The following is a 16,153-nucleotide window of genomic DNA, read 5'->3' as shown; positions in this document are numbered from 1 at the left end:
GATTGGGTATTATTACAAATGATTGTGAATATTATATGGAGTTTATATCTCGATTTTGAGGGTATCTGGTGAAGATTAGATTTGATTTTAGCTGAATTTTCAGATTGAAATTCGAAGAAGAAAAAGAAGAAGAACACATGATATACAATATACATATACATATAAAATTATATTAAAGTTGTATGTTAATTGTATGAAATTTGTATGAAAATTGTATTTTGTTGTATTTTATTTGTAGTTGTAATTGTGTTTAAATGTTGTATGAAAGTTGAAATTAGTTGTATAATGTATGAGTTGTTGTATGAAATTTATATTTAAGTTCTAAATACTATTTTTTTTTTTTACATAAAGTTGTTGATATGTATCAAATTTGTATTAAGAGAGGAAGTTTTAATTGAAATTTCAGAGAGGAAGAAGAACACACTACATACAAAAATATATACAAATCATATACAAAATACATATAAAAGACATATTGTACAAAATTTGTATTAAAATTATATTTAAGTTTGATGATATTGTAGTTGTATTTAACTTGGTAAGGATGATCTATGCAAGTTGTAGATAAGTTGTATATTGTATAATTAGTTATATGAAATTTAGTTTTGGTATGTATGTTGTGTAAATATATTAATTTTGTATGAAATTTATTTTTAATTTGTATGCAAGAACTAATATTGGTTTCTATTTAGGAGGGAGGAGGCAAAGATGGAGAAGAGTTGAACTAACTATGGCTTAAAATAGGTAACACACAACCGGAAGGAGTCTTGTTTAGATGGAAGGAAAATTTGGCGATCGACCCGACCCGACCCAAACCAATACCCATATACATAAATTATTTATTTATTTTGGTCAAAATCTCATGCAAAATACTCAAAAAAATAAATAATATTATATGCAAAATACTCTAATATTATGGATTTTCCAAACATTTTGTTCTTTCTTTGGAGTATTTTGCATATGATTATGACAAAAAAAGTAGTAATCACCAGAGAGCTCTTGATATAATGAAAATCTTAAAAATAAAAATAAAAAATAGAAGAAGGATTCAATTTTTAGTATTAAATTAATTTATTTATATGAGTACTGGATTGAGCCATTCCTATTCTAACTTAGTTATTATTTATTAGACTAAAAAGATATATGGAATAAAAAAAATACTATTGAAAGATCATATTTTTCGGTTACTATAATTTTTGTGTGAGTTAGTGAAGGTTTTATAATTTTTTTTGAGAAAATATAGTTATATAACTTTGATAAAAAAATTATAGTTACATGATCATTTATGAAATTTACTCATTAATAGACATATTGACCGCGTAAAATGTTCAATAGGATGAACTCAAATATAAAGTGTAGTTCCAGATCTAGGAGTTGTGGATTGAATTGGCCTAATATCAGATTTAATACTTCAGACTATACTTGTACTATGTCAAAGTTAGGAATTACAACATTATAAATGTCATTATGTATGGTACATATCTAACTCCTAAAAATGAATGAAGCGTAAAGAAAAAGTAGACTAGTTAGTAGTTAATTATTTTCACGTTCCTTGATACACTATTTGAACAAAATTTTCCACTCATAATCCAATCAAAAATTTCAAAAGGACTACTACTATTCACACACTTTTTTTAAAGATAAACTCTTTTAAAATATCTGAAAAATGTCTCCAAAAAGAGTCACAATATTAATACTAATATCAAAATAGTAATATTAAAATCACATGAAATTATATTTTTACTTTGAGTATTAAATTTTCAAACCAATTATCCAACAAATTTAGATTTGTACAAGAATAAAATTGTTTACTCTCAAAATCGGATAACAATTGAATTTGTAAGTGGTTTTAAGGATACATGATTTAACTTGCCACAAAACAATAAATTAGATTGCAATTGAAATAAATAATGGAAAAGTAAATGCAAACCACACAAGTTGAACAGTTTTAGCCATGGAAGGTTAGCCACCCTCGAGCCAAAAGTGCTTTAATTGATATCAGAACAGAACAACAAGAGAATAATAAGAACTTAAAGAGAATAATAATATATTGCTTTGTGATGTGTATTACAAAGCGTCTAATGAATAATCAACCCCCTTTGTATAGTAGATGAATCATACTTTAGGTAAAATTCAATAAAAGGTAAAAGATCTCTTGATTCACCGATTGCCGGTTCCTTATTGATTCATGCCGACATTCACGCCGTAATATCTGATCGGTCACAGATATTTCGATCTTCTGTTAGTTATCTCGATAATATTTCTCCGAGCTCGTTTGAGGCTAAGGTCGAAATCGGACTCAATGTTCCTCGAATACAGGCTTTCTGACCTCAGATTCTACTTTGGTGGAACTCGAGGTCGATATTTAGTCGTTAATCGCCACATTCCAAGCCTAATCTACCAAGTTGTAGTCGAAACTCAAGATAGACCATGTACAAAGAACCTATAATGTAACTGGTACGGATGTACACATATTACAATGAAATGAAGGACGCGGCAATAATTTGGTTATAACACTAAAATAAAACCCCTAATCGAAGTGGCTAAAGTAAAAACCTTTTAAAAACCCTCCTCTCTTCATTCCATGAGCCGTTCTCAGTATTTCCCTTCACCCCTTTCGCCGAATGCAAAACCCTAACATTCCCTAACACAAACTTCTTTGTTATTTTCAATCACAGTATAAAGAGTTCGATTATCTAATCAATTGCATTTAACAGCTAAATTCATTCACATATATTTTTCTAATAAAATAGTACATAGCAAATCTCCTTCGGAGGAGATGGTATCGGGTTCAAATTCAAAAGCAGATGGTGGGACTCATATTTTGTCTGCGGGCGTAAGAGAAATACTAGAATCTATTAAGGAAGTTGTTGGAAATCACTCTGATGCTGATATATATGTGGCTCTTAAAGAGACCAACATGGACCCTAATGAGACTGCTCAGAAATTGCTCAATCAAGGTCTTTATTCTTTAATCCAATTTGTGTTTTTCTTGTTTTTATGATTTTAAACAGAGTGGAATGGATATAGAGGATGATTATAGCTGTTGCTTTCGTTTTTATGCTGCATTTTGCTGTACCAAAGTTATTAGAAGGGCTACAGGTAAGACTAACTATTTGTGCACCCATTGGCGTGGCCAAGTGGTCAATGAAGTGGGAGGAAAACCTTGAGGTCTCAAGTTTAAATTCCAGTGGAGCCAAAAGGAAAAAACATTAGGTGATTTCTTACCCTCTGTCTAAGTCTTGGTGGAGAATAGTGGCGGAGGTAGAAGCCGAGCTTCGCCTGTCTAAGTCTTGGCAGAGAACAGCGGCGGAGGTAGAAGCCGAGCTACGCTCAACCCATTAGCTTTTGCTCAAATAGTGTATTTTGTGTTAAGAAATTTATTATGTGTGTATAAATATTAAATTTTGGAACCCAATCATTAGCACTTAAAGTCGTTATTTTTAAATCCAAACCCATAAGGTTAGAATCCTAGCTCCGCCTATGCCGGTCCAGTACCTATGTTGGTGGGAGGTAGCAGGTAACATGATGGAATAGTAGCGCAAGCTGGTCTGGTGTTGTCATAGAAAAGCAAGAAAAAATATTTGGTGTTGCCGCCTGTTTAGTTTTTGCCCTGCAGGGATTTTGTTAGAGGCTGTTCTTGGATTCTGAATAATCCTTTGAGATAATGGCCCCAGGGCTTAATTCAAGTAGAAGTTGAGGGGCTTGTGACTTAGGTCACAGGTTCAAGACTTCAAGCCCTGCGCTAGCGCACTAAGTCTGGTATTTAAGTGGATAAGCATAGAGGGGCTGGCCCATTATCCTCATAGTTTCTAAGGCTGTGGTTGGTCCTAACTGTTGGCCCCAAATGGATTTCTCATAAAAAAAATTCTTTGTGATATTGGATAGGGAGTAGGGACTAGGGACTAGGTATTTAGTGCAAGTACAAGAAAATATTTTCAACTATATGTTTCTGTAGTTAGAGCTTGCACCCACTGTCAATGTGGTTCATCTGCCACTGACTTTTTTTGGAAGTCTTGGACAGTGGGAAATGGAAGCTTTGTATTATTGGTATTATATTCGGGGAGGTTCTGTAACAAGTGTGCTTCCACCATTTTGCTAATTATTATACTTTTGTATTGTTGATGTAAGGTTCCTGCAAATAAGTTTTATAAATCATGGGCTGCTGTAATTGAACATGCATACAAGTAGGAGATGTGATGTTAGTTATAACAATTCAAGCACCAATCTGTGCGTGTTATAGACAGTTATTATAGTTGTCTTTTTTCAATAAGATGGTTAAAATTTTTCCTTAGACCGTACATATATAAAAGTTAATCCATAGTTAACATTTCTTCCTAGAACATTAGAAAGATGATATGCCCATGGATTATCATTACTCCATTAGATTTATTAGTATTAGTTTTCGGTTTTGATATTCTGGTGGATATTGTCGGGGCGTTCGACTACAAAAGCCATCCACCTTGTTAGGAGATTGATGGAGCAGTATAGGGGGAGAAAGAAGGACTTGCATATGGTGTTCATCGACTTAGAAAAGGCGTACGATAAAGTCCAGAGTGAGGTTTTGTGGAGATGTTTGGAGGCTAGAGGTGTACCTAATGCCTACGTTAGGTTGATTAAGGACATGTATGATGGAGTAAAGACCCGAGTGAGGACGGTGGGTGGGGACTCATACCATTTTCCGGTTATGATGGGGTTGCATCAGGGGTCAGCACTCAGCCCTTTTTTGTTTGTTTTGGTGATGGACGTACTGACGCGCCACATCCAAGGGGAGGTGTTGTGGTGCATGCTATTTGCAGATGATATTGTATTGATTGACGAGACGCGAGACGGTGAACGCACAATTAGAGGTATGGAGGTAGACCTTGGAATCTAAAGGTTTCAAGTTGAGCAGGACCAAGACAAAATACTTGGAGTGTAAGTTTAGTGACGAGACTCAATGAGGGGAAGGGGAAGTGAGGCTGGACTCGCATGTCATCCCTAGAAGAGGGAGTTTTAAGTACCTTAGGTCTATTATTCATGGGATGGGGATATTGATGAAGATGTCACACATCGTATTGGGGCGGGATAGATGAAATGGAGACTCGCTTCCGGTGTTTTGTGTGACAAGAAGGTGCCACCGAAACTTAAGGGTAAGTTTTACGGAGTAGTGGTCAGACCAACGATGTTGTATGGGGCTGAGTGTTGGCCAGTCAAGATTGCTCATGTCCAAAAGATGAAGGTAACAGAGATGAGGGTGTTGAGATGGATGTGCGGTCACACCAGGTTAGATAAGATCAGAAATGAGGTTATTCGCGACAAGGCGGGTGTGGCCCCTTTTGAGGATAAGATGCAGGAATCGCGACTTAGGTGGTTTGGTCATGTGAGGAGGAGGAGCACAGACGCCCTGGTGAGGAGGTATGAGAGGTTGACATTGGAGGGCCTACGAAGAGGTAGAGGTAGGCCTCCGTAGGCCAAAGAAGAGGTGGGGGAGAGGTGATTAGGCAAGACATGACGCAACTTCAGCTGACCGAGGACATGACCCTTGATAGGAAGGTATGGAGGTCGAGGATTAGGGTAGTATAGTAGGTAGTCTAGAGTGTTCTTAATAGTAGTATTGGCACAAGATTGCTTTCTGTTGGTAGTAGGTTTTTATTACTAACCGTTGTTTTCTTTCATTGTTGATCACATTACTGTCTAGTTGTTTTTATTATGTTTTTTATGGATTTTTGGTATTGTCTCTCCCTATCTATATTTTCATTAATGTGGTGCTTATGCTTTCCTGAGTCGAGGGTCTATTGGAAACAACCTCTCTATCCTCATAAGGTAAGGGTAAGGTCTGCGTACACACTACCCCAGACCCTACGGTGTGAGATAATACTGGGTATGTTGTTGTATATTCTGGTGGATATTTTTGAGACAGCTGCATTATGGTGCTAGTTTTAGCTTTTGCAGTATCCTCCAATTTGGAACAATCTCTATTCGCAAGTAAAAATTCATCATCTTTCCCTTCATTCTCTGGTGTGAAGTGTATCTAATGCTTCAGTTTTTTGCATTCAGATCCATTTCACGAGGTGAAGCGAAGAAGAGACAGAAAGAAAGAGGTAAATAATTTAAGACTGTTCTGTGCTTCTAGTTCTTATGTGATGCGCTTGGCAGATTATTCCTGATGTCCCTTGCAGTCAGTCAGACATTTGATTTTTTTGGGTAGATCAGCCACTTCTATGCAAAACTGAAAAGGAAATTACATGTTTCTTTCTCTTGTTTAAATTGTTTTCTAGGAATGATTATGCCGTCTAATTTATGCACAGTTGTGACTTTAATATTTTGGTAATTTTACTCTAGTCTTTGTTCTTATTAAAACTGAAACTTTTCTCCGTCTTGCTTCAGAACCATGGGTATAGAAGTTCTACAGCTCCAGAAAATGGAAGTTATTCAGAGCATGGCACGCAGGAAATGAGGGTCAACACACATGTCGATCGTAACATCCGAAGAGGGAGCTACAGTCGAACTGCTTTACCTGGTAATTTGATCTTATGCCAGATTTCTTTTTCTTATGCTTTGTGGTACCTTAAGGTCCTAGAAATCTCCTGGGGAGGTGCTGTTAGTGGGAGGTCAGCGAGCCTTTTGCAATGCAATAGAATACATGCTTCAGTTGCTAAAGGATGATCCTCTTAAAAAGGCATTTCTGTTTGAAAGCATCCAAAAGCTTCTATATGTTTGTAAATGTCATTTTATTGGTATCTATTTGTGGATGAAGGCATTTGAAGTGCATCAGTTGTAAGAAGAAAGCTCTTCTTGTGCATGTTCGCTTTGTGTGGACAACCACGTGTCTACTGAGAACAGATAGGGGTCATCAGGTGTAAGTACGCATAACATATATATGGGGGTGGTCTTGACATGAATTATGGGCGAAAAAGGTCTTTGCAATCCTATTCGTTAGTGCTTATAGTGGCAATATGTAATGGCTGGCTGATTTATATATTTTCTTAGTATTTTTCATTCTATCTATGTACCAAAAACTTCTAACAATTTCCACTGATTGTAAATTTTTCTCATTTTCTTTCCTCAAGTAGCTGGAAAGTGGAGAAATTATATATGAACTTGTGGGTAGCTGTTTAGAGTAGTCAGCTTATATTGGGTATTGTTGCAATGTCGCCTAGACTATGCCAAATGGGTATTGATGTCACTCCAAATACTTCTTATCTCTGGCGTGTGTATTCTTTACATTCTCTTCATATGTTTCTTATGTGTCTGTTTTCTCTTGTTAACAAATGGGTATTGATGTCAGTCTATTACTTCTTGTCTCTGACGTGTGTATTATATACATTCTCTTCATATGTTTGTTATGTTAACAAAATGATTAAATGCAACTCTTTTTGATAAGTAAATAAGGCTAGTATTCATGAATTGCTCCAATAAAGAAAAGGGTACATCAGTAGCCTTACAAAAACCCAGTCCCTAGCTGCTCTGATCAGTGAGCTGACACTGATATATTCAACTCTCCCGCTTACCCTGTATTTCATGTCAATTTTGCAGTTTTCCTAATTTTTGCTGAATATCATGCTCTTCTTAAAATACCAGTCAGTGATATCAGAAGTCAAAAGTGCAGAAAAGTGAGGCCAGTGGTGCTTAAGCTCAGAACTGAATTGAAGCACGCATTTCAGTAAAGACAATGAAGAAACGTTGTGCGTGTGTGTGTGCACGCCTGTATGCATTTATAATGCAAAGAGAAAAAACTGTAAATACAATGAGTTGTATGGACAAAAATAAAAATATGAATTCCATTTCAAAAAAGAGATAGAAATCTGATAATTGGAAAATAGAAAACATTTCAATTGTAAAGTACAGATGTCTACAATTTAAAGTTTTGGGGGGAAATGGGTATTGGTGTAAATGATATAGAAGCAATGCTGAGATTTCTTAGATGGGCTAGAGACATAGTGAAGGAAGATCCAGTTTATTTATCTACTTTCTGTGGACCCTCATTTCCTTCTTGGTACTGATCTCTTTTTTAATTATACATACCTTAGACAAGAGTGGGTTGCTCTCGTGGTGAACACCCTCCACTTCCAACCAAGAGGTTGTGAGTTCGAGTCACCCCAAGAGCAAGGTGGGAAGTTCTTGGAGGGAGGGAGCCGAGGGTCTATCGGAAACAGCCTCTCTACCCTAGGGTAGGGGTAAGGTCTGCGTACACACTACCCTCCCCAGACCCCACTAGTGAGATTATACTGGGTTGTTGTTGTATACCTTATGAAAAATAAAAAACAATTCTGATAATTTATTAGTTGAAATTTATATGAGGTAAAAATCATTCTCGGTTCTTTCCATAAAATTAATTACTTTTATCGAAAACAAATTAGAAGTAAAAACTGTGTCAGCTGTCAACAAAGTGCAGAGTGCAGACACAAACACTGTAGTTTTGTATCAAATTTAGTGTCTGTCTTTTATGATGATTTTTTAAGTTTTTCTTGATCATACATATTTTCCCTTCATGTTACTGTTTCTTTTTATTTAATAATATTATCCATAACATTTCTTAAACAATTAATCTTTCACTTCTTCAGCTACATTTCTTGTTTAATGCTTGCCTCAAGTGAGTCTTTTTGCTATAGCGCTAATGATAATTTCTCCTTTTCTTCAGTAATTTTCTGGTGATTCTGCAACATACTTAGTTTTTTTTGGCTTTGTTCCGTGAGTTATATTAAGTTAAGAATTGATGGCCGATTGTCTCTAGATGCAGGACTTACCCGAGAATTCCGGGTTGTGCGAGATAATAGAGTTAGCCAAAATGGTAATAGCGCGATAAAGCCTGTCCAGACTTCTACATCCGCCGAACCAGTTGTTTCAAATACTTCTGCACAAAGGTACATTGTGCTGTCTTGTTTCTAATATTTTCTATACTTAGAGAGGCTCTGGCTGGTCAAAGTAAATTTAAATGAGATACAGTTGTCTCTACATGATGTCTTCGTCAAATGTTCAATTTCCAAGTTATAAGTGAGCTGTTTAAAGTGTGGACCCTGAATTGACTGAATACTCAATATGTTTACTTTGGAAGTTGAGATAAGTTCCCTACAATGTGCATGACATATATTTTGATATTTGAGTCAAGTGGTGATTGAACTCTTATGGTAAAATAGGGATTTACTCCCCCCTTTACCCCCTTGCCTTCTATTTTTATCCTTACCTTTTGAGGAGCGGCTGTGGGGGCTAATGGGGCGAGATATACCTGCAAATTATGCTCATGTATGTTTAACATGTGTGTGCCAGTTCTCCGTAATTCAATCTTCCGTACAGAGGTGCATTTAAATTTAACGAAAATCAATACTCCTCTCCCGATTAGTTATTGTTTTTCATTTGAGTCTATCTTGAAAATATACTCTTTTCTTCTCATATTAAATGAGTTCCTATAACTTGCATGAATGTTAATAAAAATTGATGTTTGGGATTAATATATTTTGAAATAATAGTCGAACAGGTAACATAGACTAGTTGAAATGTGGGTTTTCACTATTGTTACCGCATTTGTAATGATTTCCTATTTATGTATTTGTTTAATGCAATTTTTTGGTATTTTTTTCTTCTACAATATGTGCTTTGCTTCAAAGACGCATGCATTTCATTTCTCGCTCTTCCCTTATACATCAGGCTCTTGTCACGCTTTATGCTTTTGAAACCATTGTATTCTCTGGTATTATCCTGTTATCCTACCTGAATTGGATGAATCTAGACACCTACGGTATAACTGCATAATTTTGTTGATTTTCAACCATATGAAACTTGATTCCTACTTCTTTGGCTATTCATTATTCACAGATGTTATAGTACCTTTAACTGTTACTGTGCCGTGCTATTATCATAATCATCTTTTGTTTATGTACCTTTGAGCTTTACTTTGCTACCTATTATCTTTAAAGGGCAAACCTCCTAATTGAAGTTGTTTGGTTCGAGAATGCCAATGCATTCCCTTTTGTCTTCTTGTGATCATTTTTACTGCATTTGGTGTACATTATTGTATAAGATGCGAGTATGAGAATCTAGCTTGGTTTTATTTGAGGCCCTTTGTTGTTTTAGTACGGGTTTCCTCCCTCTTTTGAGTAACTCACAACTTTTAAGTAGTAGTGTGCATTTTTTTCTTGTTGGACTTTACAGCAGTTCAAAAGGGACCTCTGACAACAAATTTTCTGGGAGTCATTCATCTCAAGCTCCAAATAGGAATTCTCAATATATGCACTCCAATGAAGCTAAATTAAGTGTCACTAATGGTCAAGGTTTGACTGGAGAAATTCAGGCATCCGTCTCACAGTCTGCTTCACAGATGAGAGGAGTGAAGCCAAATGGTTCTCGGCCACATTCTATGACATCATCAAGCAATTCTGTCATTGGAGTTTATTCGTCCTTTTCAGATCCCGTTCACGTACCATCTCTTGATTCCAGACCGGCTGCAAAAGTTGGAGCTATTAAGCGTGAGGTTGGGGTGGTGGGTGCTCGTCGCCAGTCTGCTGAAACTTTTGCCAAGCCTTCATCTTCACAACGCAGGTCAATTTCGAACTTACACATGGAGCAGGCCCGACAGGATGGTGGTAACTCTAAAGGATCTCTCAGACCTTTAAGTTCTAATTCTAGAAGCGACCAGAGTGCAGTATCTGATTCTCCTAAATCCAGCTTTCCAGTGGGCAGATCTTTCTCGGGAAATCAACATATTAATAGACAACATCAATCTGTGGGTCATCAGAAAAGTAGGCGCTTCAACTTAATACTATGTATCTTTCCCTTTGTTTTTAAGTGATTGCTGCTATAATTTCAATTTGTTGGCGACATCCTTACAAAGAAACTGTCGTTCAATTCCAACTTATGTTTGTAGAAAGGGAAGTAGTAAGCAGTAGAAGAGGGGTGGGGGAGTTCCCTGAATGTTATCATGTAATTTAGTGCGTTAAATGGTTTCTAAATTGTGCTCTGCTTGGCTCATTTTGCTTGTCCTCTCATTTTCTGGATTAACCTTACTACATTCTGGTTGTCTTTCTATAGCTGTTCAATGGAAGCCCAAGTTAAACCAGAAATCAAGCGTCAATGATCCAGGGGTTATTGGAAAACATTCTCAAGCTTTAATCGATAAGTCAGAAGACTTGGAAAAAGAAGGATCTCAGTTGCAAGATAAAATGTCAAGGCTAAACATCTCAGACAATGTGATCATAGCTGAGCATATTCGCGTTTCTGAGACTGACCGGTGTCGGCTGACCTTTGGCAGCTTTGGAGCTGAATTGAAATCTGCAAAGGATTTGGATGAAGAATCACAGACCGAGTCATCAAGGTTAGTGATGCATAAGTCTTACTAACCTATCCTGGTAATTTGCTTATTCCTGAAAACTCTGAATATGAGGGCTTTCAACACCTGCAGTATCCCTCACTTCCCAACTGTCAAACCATACGTAAGGAATGAAAGAGGGCTTTTATTTCAGTTAGGACCCATTTTAACAGGCTAAATATTCATGGAACCGCTTGAGACAACTAGACATGATTAAGCAGGTGTAAATGCATATTCAGTGCCGTAAATGTCAAAGAGGACCACCACCCCAAATGAAAAATCAAAAGTATGAAATTCATCGGTTTGAAGGAATGGATAAGGTGATCGGCTATCATTTTAGTTAGGCTGAACACATATGCAGCCACTTAAACTTTTCCGAATTTATCATTTAGACACTTATACTAAGCGTTGTTCCAATTGAACTCCTAAACTATGCTAAAAGTGTTTCTATTGAACACAAATCCAATAATTCTAATTCAAATTTGGTGCGTGAAGATCACTTGCAGTTGACACTGCAAACGAAACCAATTAAGAAAGGACATGTCAGCAAAAGAAGAAGTCTAGATCTAAAAGAAAAGAGTAAGCAAAGATGTTGACTGGAACAAATGATTCCGGCGAAGAGTTTCAAAGATCCGACGAGGAAATATGTCTTTGAACATTTTTTAGATTTCGTATATGTTGTTAAATTAGTTCTAGTGATTCCATCATGTGAGCATTCTACTTTGAAAAGAAAGTATGTTCCCATTGAACTATTTCCAACAACGCCACACTCAATTTTGTCGGTGGCAGAATATTTCTGGCGACATTGACCTCTCTCCTCAACAACCAAAAAACAAAAGCAGTGTATGCCATTATACTCCATCACACAAATACTTCAAAGCCTTTAAAACAAGTCTAAATTGTAAATTTTCTGTGTAGAAGATTCTAAAAAGAAAATTACTTTTTCGAAGATGGGCGGATCTATTCGTCAAATGGATTTGAACTATGGCTGAAAAGAATAGCATAAAAAATGGCAGAACTAGCTCCATAGGAATTGACAGTAAAAATGGCTAAAAATGAGTTTGAGAAGCAGAGGAGGAGGAGAGTTTGAATCTATGGCTGAAAAGAAGTGGCAAAGATAACAAGTTCAGAAAAATGGCCATAAAATTAATTTCTTCCGGCGAAATCTTATATTTTCCGGTTAAAATAGTTGTTGTAGTTTAACATAGAGCAATTTCACGTGCTCAAATGTTGTGCATCTCATGATATGTGCCATGTCAGCAAGTTGTGTCTGATAAGCACACTTGTGAATAGGTTAGGTGTTCAATTGGACCAAGACTTGGTATAAGTGTCTAAATGAAAAACTCGGACAAGTTTAAGGGGCTGCATATGTATTCAGCCTTTTAGTTAGCATGCAATTAAGTAATTAACATCCTAGATATCCCAGTGTAATCCCTCCTGACAGTATAGGCAGTATTAAACAGTCATACATGCATATTCAATTCCATAACCTCAAAAGGTGTTGTGAGAAAAGAATACAGGAAGTCAGCTCCTTCTGCGTAAAATTCAAGATGTCATTACCTTTTCAAAAAAAAAGTCAGCTCCTTCTGCATAAAATTCATGATGTCACAGAAGCTTAAGTTTAGAATGGAGAACTTGCTCATTTCAAGCGCGAGCATTTCAAGGCAACATGTAAGATATTGGTGATTTGAATATAATATTGAATGTAGATAGGTTATGTAGCAAGGCACCAGCTTATTTGATACCTCTAAGACTACTATTTATATAGCATTATAAAAAAAATGACTACTAGTTATATAAGTTAGGTTCTAGGTTGGGTTGCCAGTATGTAAGTGCCAAGTCAGGTAGGTAATGGAAAAAGATACTGCAATTCTTTCATGGTGGAAAAGATCAGATCTGTTGTTGGTGATGGATTCTAGGGGGATCGTTAGGTTTTAATGAGAAAATAAAATGAAGTCAGTGTGTTGTTTGTATGTTGGTGAACTTCGGAAATTTCTTATTGTTATTCTCTTTTTTTTACTCCCTTTCAGTCTCGTTTCTTTTAGATGACTTTTTTTTTTTTAAAAACTCTGGTGGGATTTGAACTTTGGTCTCTAAGGTTTTCACCCACTTCATTAACCGCTAGGCCACACTCTTGGGTGCTATATATGATGTTTGTTTCCTTCCCCATTGTTTCATTTCCCAGTATGCCTTACCTCAACCATGGGATATTTTGTTACCTTGTTGGCCACTTTGTAGGGGCTAAGAGGAAAAAAGCAAACAAAGATTGTTAAGACCTTAGTAGAATTTCCCTTAATTATTCGATGCTTCTCTTTTTGTCTTTCAATTGGAAACTGCTACAGACTCCTTTTATTTTCCCCCTTGTTGAATTTTGAATGTCTGACTGATTCTGGAAATGATTTAATTTTGTGGTAGACTGTCAGTTTTGGTTTCTGAGCCTTCCACTGATGAAATTGGGAGCAAGCAATTAGATTTGGCTGATGATCGGGTTCAGAATCCAGGCTTGACTTCTCCTGGATCTGGTGTAATTTTAGATCAAAAGCTGGCAGATAATAGGGAGTCTTCAAGCCCCGAGGATTTGGGAAATTATACAGATGTTGGATTGGTTCAAGATAACAGAGCATCTTATTCTCCCCCGGAGTCGCAACAGCAGCAAGATGCTTCTAACTTATCAAGTTTCTCGGTGAGTTTCGTTCTCTTTGGTTAATGTTCTATGTGATTTGGTTGTGGCAGTGTTTCTAATGTTCTCTTTTAATTCTTTGATCATTTTCCTCTTATTCTTTTGCGCTTTTGGATGGGATGTAAGCAGACCTATGATCCGCAAACTGGGTATGATATACCATATTTTAGACCAGCAGTAGATGAAGCTTTTCATGGCCAGGGTGCCCAGGAGGTAAAGTGAATTTTCAAACTTTTTAGCAATCAAGATGCATGCCTCTCTTCTTTCGAGGAGCCAAATTGTTGTCCTGACTTCATGTCAGCATAGAGACATATCCCATCAGATTATCATCACCCTGCTGGGTTTTATCTGAGTTCATAAATTGAATTGTGCTCTAGGTTGATTTTGTTCTGTGATATTACAACTTCTAATGTTTTCTGAATTACAGGCCCTCAGTTCGCATGCTGCAAATAGCATGCCTGCATCGACAATTCCAATGGTGCAGCAAGTACAACAGCATCAGCCCATTGCCCAGATGTATCCCCAAGTTCATGTTTCCCATTTTGCTAATCTTATGCCATATCGCCATGTTTTCTCCCCTGTCTATGTTCCTCCAATGGCTATGCCTGGCTATTCTAGTAACCCTGCCTACCCGCACCCGCCGAATGGCAGCAACTACTTGCTGATGCCTGGAGGTGGCTCCCATCTTAGTGCAAACGGGCTCAAGTATGGAATCCAGCAGTTCAAGCCTGTCCCCACAGGCAGCGCATCAGGGTTTGGGAATTTTACTAGTCCAACTGGATATGCTATCAACACTCCTGGTGTAATTGGCAGTGCAACAGGTCTTGAAGATTCATCTCGGATGAAGTACAAGGATGGTAATCTTTACGTTCCTAATCCACAGGTGAATATCCAATGTTTCTTCTCACTTTTATGATTCAATGGCAGTTTATCGTATTATCTGATATTTATGAATCACAACAATATGCAAGCCATACTCTCATTACTTACCTCAAGGAAAAAAAAATCAGTGCCTTCATAGGGGTGTAAACGCCATTTACATTATTGATTAGTTTTCTTTTCCTGCCAGCAAGCATTTTATTGTGATCCTGCTGACTTCTTTTCCATCCTGAGACCAACCTTCAGAATGTCTGCAATCTCCTAATTGCACAACTATTTTGTACTTTGTAATCTTGTCTCTAATTTCTATTTCTTAGGGAAGACTAACTCACATTTTATACACAAATAGCTCCAAGTCTAGGAGGGAGTGGGGAAGGGAGAGATTGTGCTGGACAGTGGACACTGGAAAATACAGAACAGATGATATTTCTGGTGCTTTGGAAGAATGGAAGAGAAACCGATAGAGCCCACATGGACAAGAATCTATTAAATTGCGCCTAGGTTGTCCTAGGTCGCTATACATCGTCTAAGCTGTCAAAGTTCCCTGGGTTCTAAATTATGGTTTGGCTTCATTTAAGGGGCCAAGCTTTTAAAGCTAAGGCAGTGCACCAAAGGTTACAAACAAACGACTAATTCATTGTCTTCCCCCAACTCAGGTTAGAGAATGTAGAACCAGGACATTTTCCTTCTTTCATATTGGAGAAGATTGTTGTGTGAAGACTGTAGAGGATGACTTATTGCTGTTAGACCCATTGATTAATTTTGTTCCTAAGTTCCTATTTTTCACAAACATTTTCCTTAGGAGGCTGCTTATTTAATATTGATATGGTCTTTGAACATTTGATTGACAGGCAGAGACGTCTGAAATGTGGATGAATCCAAGGGATATTTCTACTTTGCAGTCAGGATCATACTACAGCATGTCTGGGCAAACTCCTCATGCCACGTATCTTCCGTCTCACAGTGGACATGCTTCTTTCAATGCAGCAGCAGCTGCTGCACAGTCATCCCATATGCAGTATCCGGGCTTGTATCATCCTCCTCAGCCTACTGCAATGGCTAATCCTCATCATTTGGGCAGTGCCATGGCTGGTAATGTTGGTATGGCTGCAGCAGCTCCTGGAGCTCAAGTGGGTGCATACCAGCAACCTCAATTGGGTCATATGAATTGGACCGGGAACTTCTGAATGAATGAAAGTCAGTTATTTTGGCCTTATCTTATGTGGGATAACTTTAGCTATAGGATTTTCATTTTCTTGTGGAATGAAAAGCACATAGTAATTTCTAAATCAATTCCTTCATTGTTAATA

The 16,153-nt window shown here is 37.1% G+C and overlaps 1 protein-coding gene across 4 annotated transcripts; it reads left to right on the top strand.

Annotated features, from left to right (window-relative positions):
* The first annotated feature begins 2,510 nt into the window (after positions 1-2,510).
* Positions 2,511-16,153, top strand: LOC107766836 (uncharacterized). 4 transcript variants are annotated; one of them, XM_016585712.2, is made up of 10 exons: positions 2,511-2,960; positions 6,040-6,083; positions 6,370-6,502; positions 8,723-8,846; positions 10,132-10,718; positions 11,008-11,290; positions 13,700-13,967; positions 14,094-14,177; positions 14,392-14,847; positions 15,695-16,153. In XM_016585712.2, exons 1-10 carry the CDS (start codon positions 2,780-2,782, stop codon positions 16,028-16,030), a joined length of 2,496 nt encoding a protein of 831 aa, XP_016441198.1. In that variant the 5' UTR covers positions 2,511-2,779; the 3' UTR covers positions 16,031-16,153. The 4 variants fall into 4 exon arrangements, with proteins under 4 accessions (XP_016441198.1, XP_016441196.1, XP_075087254.1 ...); XM_016585710.2 differs by having other exon boundaries at positions 2,533-2,960; positions 8,717-8,846; XM_075231153.1 differs by having other exon boundaries at positions 2,540-2,960; positions 10,135-10,718.

Source organism: Nicotiana tabacum, chromosome 15, assembly GCF_000715075.1.
Source record: "Nicotiana tabacum cultivar K326 chromosome 15, ASM71507v2, whole genome shotgun sequence".
NCBI classification, from domain to species: Eukaryota; Viridiplantae; Streptophyta; class Magnoliopsida; order Solanales; family Solanaceae; genus Nicotiana; species Nicotiana tabacum.
The sequence above is the reverse complement of the archived record's forward strand: the minus strand, read 5'-3'. Positions and strand labels throughout refer to the sequence as shown.